This window comes from Haliaeetus albicilla, chromosome 9 (assembly GCF_947461875.1).
Source record: "Haliaeetus albicilla chromosome 9, bHalAlb1.1, whole genome shotgun sequence".
Lineage (NCBI taxonomy): Eukaryota > Metazoa > Chordata > Aves > Accipitriformes > Accipitridae > Haliaeetus > Haliaeetus albicilla.
In genome coordinates, this window is record NC_091491.1 from 41594023 (window position 1) to 41607902 (window position 13880).

Below are 13880 nucleotides of genomic sequence, written 5' to 3' on the forward strand. Positions count from 1 at the left end.
CTAAGCGATCAGATAAATGTGGAGTTGGGTACTGTACAAACCGAATTCCCTTAAAACTCAGGTCTGTTTTGGTGCTTATTTTGCCACAGTACTAATGTAATATTACTTGTTTCAAAACTTTTTATCTTGGTGTTAGTGTCTTCCTTTTTAATTCTGGCTGCTTATAGATGTGGGTTTTTTGCTTTATTACAGTTACACCTACATATCTTTTTTTAATGCTCCATCTGCATAACTGAAATGAGACTGAAGACTTCACTTTCAAAGGAACCAAAACATATCCTTTGTCTCAGAATAAACCATAGAAAAGCTTGTTAATTCTGAATAGCTTCTTTTCCAGAAAGGTTGGGGTTTTTTTTACCATAAATGTCATAGTAAAATATTTGTAAATTGCAGGTGGCTTTTTTTTTCTTTCCTTCACCATGCCATTCAGTGCAGCCTTTAAGGGCAATGTTTTAAGAGATGCTAAACAATCTTAGAGTAATCCCTTCCTTTCATAAGCTATTGATGTTTTGCTAGAAAATTTTGTAGTGATGTTAAAAGCTTTCCCAGATGGTAAATAGGAGTAGTGATATATCTACTTGCTTGTAATAAGACATGCATGTAGCAGACGTAAACAAAATTGCAATTTTCCTACTGATAACTTAGATATGTCAACAATTTATATATAATGTGGTGTTAATAAACCAACACATTTGAATGTTTGTACACTAAGACCCTTCTAGCAATGTAACCCAACATTTCAGCTCAATAGGCTCATTTCAGCTTCAGTTTTAATAGGTTTGCATCATCCTAAGAATTATATTTTTACATGATACAGTTTATTTTTTTGCTGAATTTCTACCAGGTCTTTTCTTGACACAAAAGAGCAAAAAAAAATCAAGAATCATATTTTCTTTATATAAAACATTTCTTATCAAAATAATCTTCCTGTACTGTTCCTTCAGTTTTGTATAGCCTAGATGAGATATTTTGTAAGCTTATTTTCAATAATTAAAATTTTCTGACTTCCTTAATTTAATTAAACATAAAGAATTAGTTAGCTGTGTGGGCTGGACTACAGCTGACGAGCTATATTCCTGCAGTGATGATCACCAAATTATGAAGTGGAACCTTTTAACTAGTGAGACTACTCGAGTAGTGAAACTTCCAGATGATATTTATCCCATAGATCTTCACTGGTTTCCCAGAAGTATAGGTGGGAAGAAGCAGTCCCAGGCTGAGAGCTTTGTTCTAACAAGTTCTGATGGTAAGTCAATTTAAAATATTTATGATTTCATACCACTTTGTGCTTGTGTCACTTAAATACATGAGAAATTAATTGCAGTTAAATAGTCTGCAATAAAGCAACTTCAAATGCCTATACACCAGTTGCACAGGTGTAAAACTAATAAGTGCTTCAAATTTAATGCATTGTATTACTGTAATTTTCTCCCGTACAACATTATTAAACATACCTCTGACAGCAGATACGTAATTTTTTATGTGAGGTCAATTTTTACCATGGTTTTTTTTTTTCAATTTCATAAACCAGTAGCTTTAAATATGTCTGTTCTGCATGCCTTCATAGATACCAGATCACTTGTAGTAAAGAAAACTGATGACCAAGTTACGGAAATTGCTTAACTGTGATGTTTAATATCAATGTAGTCCATTTCTTGGACATGTTACAAGAGCATGTCTTGTGTCTGGCTTTTATGGAGTCTTGAATATCCCTCAGAAGCCTCTACTTCTGGCTGTTGTATAGTATATGTTGACTAATACATATGTCCATTACACTGGCAGATGTATACACACATATGTATATCCCATATGCTGCTATTTGTCCAGTATACTAGTGTACTAATACTAGACTATATGATCCAATATAGTAGCTGCTGTATTCCAGTGTATGGATTCTCTTTTGTGGAAGGGAGGTGGGAGCAAGAAGGTATGATGACTGCTTGAGGGTTTTTTTTTTCCTCCTCCCCAAAGAGACTAGGAATTGATTTTGCCTGACTTGCACACAGTCAAATTTTTCTTCCCGCATGAAAGCAGATATACTCATATCCCCAGTTCAGTGAAGAAATCTTAGGTAACTGGTTTCATTATTATTTTACATTTATTACAAAGCAGTCCATGCTGTTCAGGTCAGAGTTTGTCTCCTTAGTACTGTAATGGGGATTATGTTCCATGCCATCAGGAATTTTCTGTGCAAGTTTTCCCCTTTTGTTTTTTCCCCTCATCCCTTTTCTTTAAGGAAGAACACTTGGAATCTCTTCTTCTTGATCTAATTCTTTGTTTGAATAAAATATGGAAAATAATGGTAAAAATAAATTTCCTTAAACCCCCTCCCCCCTTTTATTTGTGTTTCAAAGAACCTACCATGTGGAAACACTGTAGTTCAGATGAGAGTGTTTCTTCTTGAACCTACCAGTTTTAAAAAGCGGTTGATCCTTTATGAAATCTGCTGGTTTACATTGACCTTGTTATAAAAATTGTGTTGGAATAAAAGCTCTGCTAAGAAACAAGTCCTTGATGTAGACTGGGCTGCCTAACTGACAATCCACTGGCAAGAACTTGCTGATGGGGTTGGTCTGTTAGTTTGTGAATGATTTCTGATACTTTGATATGTTAAATCCAAGATCTTGGCATACAGGTGACTTGGAAGAGCTGTGTGACTTGCGAAAGCTGGACAGTCTTTACGCTGATCCTAACTTTTTATACCTTTGTGTTTTACTTGGTTGATAATGCTGTTGAAGGTTTCAGAGTAAGTCAATTAAATTATTCTGCTGGTACTAGTAATTATGCGCCACAAAAAAGCAGATTGCATCAACATAATAAACTTAGTTTATATTCTTTTGTCGGTGGTCAAAGATCTCGGTGGTAAAGCTGTATTTCTACACAAATGGTAGTGGTGGGAGTTTCTCAACACTGAACTCAAAGCAATATGCTGCTCTAAATCTCTGCCAGCTTTTTCAGGCAGAACGGATCATGGTCAATTGTTGTAGAGAGTTTCCATCAGGGTAATAATGGCCATCTGCCCATGACCCTGTTGATAGCTTTCACAGGGACCTATTGATAGTTTTAATGGGACTGGTGGAGAATTTCCAGCTAACTTCTGCCCATGTTTTGGCCAGCACCTTGAATTTGTGGGTCTAGTATGTTTTCTTTGGTGAGGGGAACTTATTGTAAGCTTTTGGCTAGCTTCACAGTGAGCTTGATTGGGAACAGAAGGTTTGTTACTGGGCATTAGCAGTCTGGAGCTGCTGCGTCCAGCATGGCTTTCTGTACGGATGAGAGAGGTAATATGTATTTGAAGAAGGTAGAGGAAATTCATTCCTTACATGAAATTTTGGTGATTTCTCTGACTTTTGGCAATAGTTGCACTTAAAAATTAGGAATGCTGAGAGTTCAGTTCACAGACTGAAGGCCAAAGTTTCTTCAAGATGTTCAGTACTTCCTAAGGAATAAATGCACTGAACTTAGGGAACAAAAGCAGGACATCTTTTGGCCAGTGTCTGAAGGCTGGCTCCCTATAACTTCCTAGGTATACGTGGGGAGGGAAGACAACAAGAGAAGATTGACCAAGTGGAGTAGTAATTTTTGCAATACTTGGTGCTGAAATTTACTATGAATTTTAGGCAGCTGGGTTTATTGAAGTATTGCTTGTAGAGCTCTTAAGGTGGAAATGGAGTTTTTTGTGAAAGCTGAAAGGAAGATTCATTTTTATCAAGTAATATTAGCATGCATTATAGTATTATGCTTTGCGGGGTATACCTAAACAAGTATGTTCTTCAGAACATCAGTCAATGATCAATATTAACTGAGCTGATTTCTATGGGATTTCTATTCTTTTTCTTTCAGTGATAAACATGGGATGGAGGGATTTTCGTAGGTCAGCTGGTGCTCTTAATTCCTTGCTTTTTTCTCCTTTTTCTTTCTCCGTTTTCACATTTGTATTTCTAATGTCCTGTTTCTTTAACATTCTAAATTGTATGTGTAAATAGTGAGCAAAAGAGCAACTGTAGTAGTCAGATCTTCTGTTAATTTATTCAGTCAGTTTTCCAGTGTTATTAAAATAGTATGGTAGTATTGCATGTGCTGCTTGAATAATGCTTTGACAGTTGATGGAAGAAATATATAAGGGCTACTACTACCTTCATGAGAAAGATGACTTTTAAAACTCTGCTATGCAATTTTTCTCTCTCATTTTCCTGTTTTTTATATCATTAAGATATGCAAGAAAAAATAAATTGTATTCATAGATATGTTTAGAGAGGTTGAAAGTTGATTTCTCCCCCTTCTCCCCCCCCCCCCCCCAAATGTTAAAAAATTAGCATGTCACAGGAGCTGCACATCCGGAAGTTCTTTAGTCTATATGTGAACCCAGTGTAAATTTACATAAGGTATCAGTTCTTAAGTGTAATGTCTAGTAGGTATGAATGCTTGCCCTTCTCCTGTAAGTGGATTAAGTGAAACTGCAACAGAGAGCTATACTTTAGGAATAAAGATTCAGGAATGGCACCGTGTATAGGTAGGCCCAAAAATCTTTTCCAGGATGCATTAGGACCTTTGCAATTAGCTACTAGAAGTTGGATTACTTTAAGTGATATAAGTCAATGGCAGGGGTTTGAAGTGAAGAGTTTTTGCAATTAGCAGATGATTGTTCTTGCTGCTCAAGATTTTAGTTGCGTGTGTGACCAACAAAATCTAAACTAGTCCCTTAATGTTGATCTGCATTTTACTCAATAAGACTTTTGTCTTCGTTTGCTTGTAACTTTTAACAAAGTTTTTTTGTCTAATGTAAAGTTATCATCCTAGGATTCTAAGTAAGGTTGAAGTACTTTCTGAAGATTTCAACTACAAGACATAGTGACAGGAAGGTCAGGAAAATAGCTGTCCCTTCCATAACAGTGGAAAAAAAAAAAATAAGTTACTGAATGAGAAAAAAAAATTCTGTGAAACATGTAAATGATCATGTAGTTGTATCTCTGTTAAAATTCATAGACGCCTGAGAGTCTATCAGTTCTATCATTGTCCAGCTTTTGGAGATCAGCTTGATTAACTTTCACTTTCTTTTAATGCAGCTGTTTCTTACTTCCATGCAGCATAAACTGTTTTGGCTATCTTTGCCAACTTTATTGCAGTGGGGTTGTTTTTTTTTTTTTTCCTTGTTTTTTTTTTTTCTTTTTACAAGTGTGTAGGCCCTTCAAAATGTCCACTTCTCAGCACATCCCTAAAGCTTATCATCTTTATGATGTTGTAGCCTGGATAGGTATTGTCTGATCAAAGTCTGCAATCCAGTAACTTGCCTCTGTTTCCAAAGATGACACATCCTTGGTCGTTAGATAATTTTGTATTGTTTGTATTCAGTCCTTGCATTCCTTCTGGACATCTGGGGCCTTTATTACTATTCCTGTCATTAATTTGAATGCTACTGTTCTGCTAGCATAGCACAGTGCAAAGTAAAACTGAGCTTAGCTGGATGAATTGCTATTGAAACTAAACACTTTATGGTTGTTACAGAGCAGTAGATACTCTGCGGTAGGAAGATAACGTGATACTGCAGAAGGAGGATAGGATGTAATTTCTGTTTAAGTGAACAGAGTAAATCCCAATTTGTTTACATGTTTATAGAGTGCTAAATGTATACAGAATGGGATGAAGAAACTTTTTTTTTTCCTTAAAGTTCAGTTCCCTAAGAAAATGAGACTTCCATGACCAGTTTTGTAAGGGGATTGTCTGGCAGGTAATCAGTAACTTTGGAGCTCCTTGGTATGTTTTATGGAGAGGCAGCTATGTGATGGAAAAATGCCGAATTAGTGAACACCCTCACTGAGGGCACAGCTGCAACATGGGCTACAGACAGTCCAGGCGGCGAGGAGTTGTTACGCTTGCTCTCACTGAAGGGAAACGTTCAGCTAGGGTCCCTTCTTAAGACAGTAGGGAGTCCAGGAACAAAAGCTGATTTGGTTTGCTGTTACTTATGGAATGAGTGACTTTTGCCATAATTAGTTCACAGATCATAGTTAGTACTTTTATCTTCTTTCTTGTAGGGATTTTTTACCTAGTTAACTGTTGTTAGGAGTAAAGGATAAGCTCTTAGCATTGATTGGCAAATTTATCCTGAACTTTCAATTTCTGGAAAACTGTTCATGAGATATATTTGCCAAAAATCAGTTTGTTTTGGTTTTTTTCAGTGAAATTGAAATACAAAACAGTGTTAATGTAATTTGTGAAAGAATAAATTGAGATAAAAACTTAAGTGTAGAAAATTTCCAAGTCTTTATCGCCTAGTGTAAATTAGCACTTTCAATGGAGGGGACTTATCTTGTAAAGATTTTTTTTTTTTTGCATGTGCAAGTGAATTATCGAATTGTAAAAGTGCATGAGCAAGTTTTGTTGCTTAATTGCTATTTTCTAGAAATGTTACATTTTAAATTCTGTTTAACTATTACTTACACGGCATGCCTTATGTGTCAAGCCTGCAATTTTCCTGCAACAGCTAATTCATCTCTGTGATAAGGATTCCTGGAAATTTGCTGAATCCAATGGAAATGGAGTATAATGTCTTTACAGGGTTGCATTAATTCCTGGTTGAACTCCAGATGTTTGTGAAATTAGAGGAAATGTAAATTTAATCCTCTTGGGTTTTCTTCTGAGTTGCATCTCTTGTGGGATATTGTTCTTTTACTTCCTACTTACATTGGTCTTGTTGCTGTTTTTTTACAAAAATAAAAGAATACGTTCAACTTTAAACTGCTTATTAAGCACAAATCATAAGTGAAGAGACTATTTTTCAACTTTTTATGTTATTGTTAATTTTACATTAGGTCAGCATTTAAGAGTCTATGAAAAGTAATGAACAAAACATACATGTTTTATACTCTGTATTCGAATAGGCTGCTAATCTCCCACTTGAAATTCCTCCAAAACTGGAGAGTCACTTTAAGATTGAGGACAGCTTCTGGCTTCAGTACGTAATAAAAATAAAGGAACAGTATTTTACAAATCTGAGATGTAAAGTAAGATTAAGTTGAATCACTTATATCTACTCCAGGCATACAGCTAGAATTTTCCCTTTCTTAATTGTGTATAAGGCAGTAAGTTCTAATTTGAAAGCCTCTACTACCTCAATGTTAAGTTGAAGAACAGAAGGCAGAGAAATCCATCGAAACATTGCTTTTGGAGCAACCTCTATGTGTGAGTGCAATGAGAAAAGCAGTATCTAATGAGTCACATCATTTGACTGTCATCAGTTTAAATTCATATGTTGGAAAAGTAAAGAAGTTGCAGAAGTAAAGATGATATCCATGAAAACTTGATTTGGCCCTGTTCTGCATAAGTATTATGATACAGTTTTTAAATGCATGATCACATTTTTTCCAGATGAATTCTGTCTTAATGCCTAAGGTGGACCTGCTTTTGTATGAAACTCTATTCTTTCCTGCTAGGCTACAATTTGCTACAGATGCACTGTGAAAGAAGTAAGAGCTTGTGGAGGGGGAAAGGATGCAAAAGATTGGTAAATGAGTTGAATGTTTCCCTGTATAACAGGATTTTATCCTGTACTCTGTGACATGGCCCATTGTTTTCCTGATAATGTGACCTAACCAAAGTATTCAGTTGCTTGCCAACTCTCTGTTCTTTCATTTTAATTTATTTTTTCTCTTATGTGTTGAGGCATTTGCTTACAGAAGTATTGAGGTGTGATGGATTCCACCTAGGTCAGTGGAAGCTATTGTTTCAATATATAAAATGCCATAGAATTCTTTGTATCCTTAAAAAAGTAATTCTGAATGTTTCAGATTGGATACTGAAAGTTGAAGGCCCTTGAGTTAAATCTCTGTTTATGTCAGCTCCCAATTTGCAAAGCTCTTTTTTTTCTTTTTTTTTTTTTTCCCCCAAGGGAAATTAGTGAAATGTGTTCATAATGGCTATGAAGAGCTCAGCCACTTAATGATGAATACTGTAGGTTATGGCATGAGAATATTCATAGTCCTATAGCAGATTAGGTTTAAGTATTCTGCAGTGAAAAAGGTCTTGGCTACAGATTGAACAAGTATGCTATGCATCGAAAAAGACAGGTGATCAGAAAACAAAACATGGGTTTTGATGTATTATTTTAAAATCAGAAAAGGCCATTTTGACAGTTTAATTGGAGAAAATAGTATTTAGCCATTGAATTCCTGTGAATCCAGTTATTGCTTATACACAAAAAATTAGAATCTCAGACCTGAGAGATGTTCTATAAAATAATTGATGCATTAATTATATAAAATATATTTCCTAATTATAAAATAACGTAATGTTTTAAATGTAGACTATCAGTACTGAAAATTTTAGGAAACTAAAAATTAACTGAATGAGGAAAAAGTGGTCTTAGTAATAATATTAGTTCTGCGAATTCAGAAAAAAATGGGATTAACTAGCTTTTCAGAGTACTCTGGTAGATATGAATATAAGTGATAAAGAAAAGCAGAAATGTATAGTTATGTATGATATTTAAAATGGTCTGTTCAAATAAACATATTTATACAAACCATTCTTTTTCATCAGTGTTAAAAATCTTTTGCTTGGAAATCTTGCATTGGCAGAGGTTTGGCTGGATTATTGTACCATTTTGTTTATGTACTTAAAAGTAAAATGAAGACAAAGTGTGACTGTATTAATTTGAATAATACTGTGGAGAGCCCTGATGTATGTTTCATGGTTCTTTAGTGACGCATCTACCAGAATGCTTTTTCTTTGGTTCTAGTCTGGCTTTGGTTTTTGTTGTTGGGGTTTTTTTGTTGTTTTGGGTTTTGTTTGGTTGGGTTTTTTTTTCCTTTGTGGTTTTTTTTTTTAACTGAAGTGTAAAATAAAACATGGGAAACGAACACAATAAAGTTGTTTCAAGCTTCTAGCAGTGCGGGCCACCTAAATTTTGCCATCTTGGCTACTGTGATCTGAATGTGCATTTAAGGCAGTGGTGTCATGTGTTTTCACCTTCTATGCAGTTCATAGTTAACTGTTATCAGCTGCATACACCTATGGGTCTTGATAATGTGGTCCTTTACTGAAGTAGTCAGGTATTTAGTTTCTAGTTCTGGCTCACCAGGTATGGCCTGTTTTATAATTCATATTCCCAAGCAGGATGTTATTAAAGGAAAAATTATTCTGTCTTAAGTGATGGAGCATTTGCACACACTTAGTGTGAGATATCTGTGTGCTGTTATCTCAAAGAATTCTGGTCACTCTGGAAATTGCTTAGAGTGGCTCGCTGTCTGGCAGATTAGATAAAACAATTTTAAAAGAGTTTTGGTTTTAAAGTAGTTAATTTGAATCACTGAACTATTCTAAGCCATGCATTTGTTCTGCCACATGTTTCCAAGTCCTCCTTTGTCTGCTCTTTGGTCCAGTTTAAATTTGATCTTCCTGGATTTAAGCAACATCCCTCATTTGGAAAGAAAGACTTCCTCATGCTTCTGTTGAAATCATTAATAGCTTTGTTTTTGGCTTCTGTGAATTTCCATAACAGCTCCATAATGCAAGCCGTAATACTTCCTCAGAGCAACGCACTCACTGATGGTCAGATTGTTCCTAGCTTTTCCATTATCCTTTTGGTGTTGAGTGATTTTTCAGATCTTTAAAAAAAAAAACAAAACACCAAAAAAACCCACCACAAGGACTCTCCTGGGTTGCAGTGTATATGCCTCTGTTTGTTAGCTTTCAGGCAATGAAATAACATCAGGCAGTTGTGTCCCTAGAGAAACATGCAAACTTTAGAGGGACATAAGAAAAATGTATAGGCAAGAAAAAGATTATGCATAACAAAAAGAACAAAAACAATACAACATTGTAGCTAGTTTACAAGTAGTTCTTCTGCAAGAGTTCATTTGTTTGGGCTAATCAAGATAATTGTATGTTTTGTTCTTTTGTTGTTGGTGGTGGTTTCTTGTCTTGTGTGTATTTTTAACAGAAGATAACACCATTACAGGCATAAATACCAATTCTCAAAATTAGATACGCTATTTGTATCTTGAACTTTTGTTTAGGGAAGTTCCACTTGATTTCAAAGTTAGGAAGAGTAGAGAAAAGTGTAGAAGCACACTGTGGAGCTGTACTTGCAGGAAGGTGGAATTATGAAGGAACAGCCCTGGTTACAGGTAAGCATTCTTAAAGTAATGAAGTGTTTTGAAAACTAACAGAAGAGTTCTTTCAAAATAAAGCCTTTTGGTTTTTTTAATCTACAAAGTTGATATGTCATAAAGAAATGTAAGGGTACAAAAAATGTAGTATTAAACTAAGTTTATGAAAACTAAGTGCTTTCAATAAAATATGTAGAATGTAAGTACTTTATGGGATAAATATAACAGGATGTTTTGGAAAAATAATTTAATCCTTGACGTATGTTTAAAAGAGGTAATCCCAAATTTCATTGTTCATATTGTAGTTACACTGAATTTGAATGAAAAAAACTGAGTCTGTTAAGTGTTCACACACTGGTCTAGCTTGAAATTCTTGTGAGAAGGGGGAAATGGAGACACAAAAACAGCAATATAAATGAAATTAGCTACAGTAAGTTACTTTTTTTTCCTGGGTTTATTATTGCCTTGTTTAGTAGAAGCTAATTTTGCACTATTTGATTAATGCTGCTTTAGAAGAATGTTGTCTATCTTAGTAGAAGATTTAGTAAAAGCCTTTATATTTTTCAGTGATCCTATTTATTAGATGTTATCCTATTTACTTGAAAGTGAATGTTTTTAATATCAGATAGAGTGCTTAGATGTTTTTGTGGATATTCTGTACTTCATAAAGGAGAATATTTGATTTTTTTTTTCCCTTATCTGTTAAAAAAAAGGCTGCTAAGTTGATACATTTATAACCCTGCACATGATGTTTGGGGTTTTTTAACCAGCACAGTTTACTGAGGCCTCATGAGCATCTTGAATGTTCCTGTGCTTCTCTTTCTTAATTATTAGGAGTGATATAGATCCAGCTGCAGTCTAACTATTTTTTTTCTTTATTGAGGCTGGGAGAGTGATCTCCCAGTGTCTGCATCTCTACATGTCTTTTTGTCCTAAATCTTTTGGTAATTAGTTGCTTTTGGCATTTTTGTCAAAAACTTCTATCCTGATGTTAAGGGGAAGCTAATTAAATTTCCTGTGATAGACTTCTCCTTTATGGGATTTCTGTTGGTGTCAGAATTTTCTACAGCCTCCCGTTGATCTAGCACAGCTGATTTCTTTGGACAAATTCCAACTCAGTCCAGAAGTACTGAAGATAATTTTGGATCTGCTCGTTTCCAGACTCTGACTCTAAAATGCTGCTTCAAGGAACTCTGGCATGTACCTCTGAAATCCCAGAGGGACAGAAATACTGTTCTTTTTAAAGACAGATTTGCCTCAGGAAATTCTCCAAAGAAAAAGTTAAAGTGGTCTTTTCAATCTCGTTGTTTTGGGTTTTTTTGTTTGGGGTTTTGGTTTTTGTTGTTTGGTTTTTTTTGAAAGACTACATGACACTTATGGAGAGTATAGGAATTCATCACCATATCCAAACAGCATACTCTGAGAAGGTCTACTCTTACACTGCAACTATACTTGGAGGAAGAGTGAATCATTGATGATACTGTATCAGTTAGAATATTCTTTATGGCTGTATTTCAACAGTATCAAATGTGCACAAATAAGATTTTTAAATTTTTTTTTACACTTTTTAAACACTTAAAAGCTACATTGGCCAGATATAAAAAGCTGAAATCTGGTAAGTAAATTACCTTTGAATGGAAGAATGACATTAAGTGTCTGGGTGCACCTTTTTCCTCATTAATTGAATCTGGGAGACCTAAATGAAGGCCCAGAGCTGTATGTTTCAAATATGATAGCACACTAGGAAATCTGTGTTCTTAATGCATACCTAACTATGCTGTACTGTGTATAAGAACTTAATCTTTAATAAGTAAACTGAGTTTCTTGGTAACACGCAGTTATGTTATAAAATTTAAGCCTTCCAAACAGACCCTTCAGTTATCTTCAGTTTCACCATTTATCAACTGTGAAGCCTCCAGTTTAATACATAAAATCTGTTCTTACTCTCTTCGGACTCCTAAGAGACTCATTTAATCAGCCTCCAGGCCATTGAACTGTAAATAGATGAAAAGTACTAGCAATGCTGAATAGAGAATACAGAACTTGGGATACTTTAATAGTGATGGACTTTCACTTCCCAGCAGCAGCTTCAGATAAGGAGACTACAGGGATTTTCAGGAGAGGAAGAGACTTGTTGACAATAGCAGAAGAACAGTCTTAAATATTTTTTCCTTAATATACTACCTCTTTGCATGTTAGGAAAACTACATAAACAATATTTACCTCTAAGAAGACCTGGACTTATTTTAACTCTAGTGTTTCCTAGGTAAATACAAGTGCCATGTTTGTTAGACGTATTATTGCATTTAAGTTGATGATTTCTGTGATAACTTTACAGTTGGTGAAGATGGCCAAGTGAAAATCTGGTCTAAAAGTGGGATGCTGAGGTCCACTTTAGCTCAGCAAGGTAAGTTAATTTTCTTAAAGTTCCATTAGAACTTTTTAATTTGGGGTATTATGACATATATTTAAATAACAGACCCTAAATCTGGCAGTAATGGTTTGTTTAAGGATCTTAAGGCCTGGATAAACTTAACTAAAATTAAATGTAAATCATAGTTGAATACAGGGGGAACTGGATTTTTAATAACATGATTATCTTAAAAAAATTCTTCAAATTAAAAGTATTATTGCAACATTTTTAGACAATAGTTTCAGTTTCACCCTAAGGATTCTGGAAAGGCTAAAGAATTAAACAAGAAAAAAATCCAGTTTTTAATATCAAGCCACAGAGTCTCATGGTGAAACTGAAAAAAAATAATAATCTAAAAGCATTGCAAGAATGCTTGAAAGATGCAAGGTGCATGTGGGTTAGTTCCTCTGAACTTTAAAACTCTTTAACAGCTTTTGGTTCATCTATTTAACTCAGTAACTAATTTAATATATAGAAACAGTCCTGCTGAAATGAAACAATCCCTGTGCTTAAGTTCTTTGTTGAACTGGGGCCATGGAGTCCTAACCTTGATCTTGGCTTTATAACTACAGTTTTATGCATACTAGACCATTCCAGTTATTTACGTTAATTCAAAATCACATTACTGTAAAGTGCAACAGTATAAACTGCAAATATGTATTTATACAAATAATGTTTGATATTTTTAAAAAGCTATTTTTTATAATCATAATCTCTAACCCTTTTGTACTATATCAGTGAAGATACTGAGCTAGATTTTGTTTTTCAGACTTCATACATTGAGATCATGTGACCTTTTGACATTTTTTAAGAAACCACATGCACCTGGGGTTGGGTTAAATGTCAGACCTTTATCTCTTTCTAAAACAAATTATCTAAATTCTTTCAACCTGTTGAAGGCATTTTAACCACAGGAGTGAATGTAAAATGTATTTCAGTTCTGTTAAGGAAGTTCATATTCAGATGTAATGTTTTTTCATGCTTACAATGTAAAAAGATAAGCCAACTGAACTGTAATTTTTGAAAAGAAAAATAAAGGTTGAAGCACACACTCTTCACTATTTCTCAGTTGATAGTTTCAGGGTTTTTTTTATACTTCATTGTGCTTATTTGAGGTTTGATGAAGCTTATAAAGTAAGAGATGTTCTAGTTTGAAATATGCAAGCTGAATTTTCATTGATTTCTTACAGTTTCTGGTACAGTATAAAAGTACAGTTGAGTCCCCATGGAATAACTGTCATCTTGTATTTGTGTTTTGAGATAAGATCCTGTGAGGCTAACAAACCCTTTAAACGTAAATTTATAGGATCAGATTCCCACAGACCCCTCTGTAAGCTACTGACATACCTGGGATCAGG

The 13880-nt window shown here is 34.6% G+C and overlaps 1 protein-coding gene across 7 annotated transcripts in view; it reads left to right on the forward strand.

Annotated features, from left to right (window-relative positions):
* Positions 1–13880, forward strand: part of IFT80 (intraflagellar transport 80) — a 63145-nt gene that overhangs the window by 2783 nt on the left and 46482 nt on the right. For 5 of the 7 annotated variants that reach the window (XR_011326249.1, XM_069792836.1, XM_069792835.1 and 2 more), the window contains 4 exons: positions 193–270; positions 1021–1246; positions 10017–10127; positions 12448–12516. Coding sequence is in view for 6 of the 7 variants with exons in the window: in XM_069792836.1 (XP_069648937.1) it covers positions 238–270; positions 1021–1246; positions 10017–10127; positions 12448–12516 (439 nt within the window). In the remaining variant the exon portion in view is untranslated. Of the gene's footprint in view, positions 1–192; positions 271–1020; positions 1247–6936; positions 6956–10016; positions 10128–11700; positions 11725–12447; positions 12517–13880 lie in introns of those variants that run through there. The other 2 variants (XM_069792841.1, XM_069792839.1) reach the window with 2 other exon arrangements.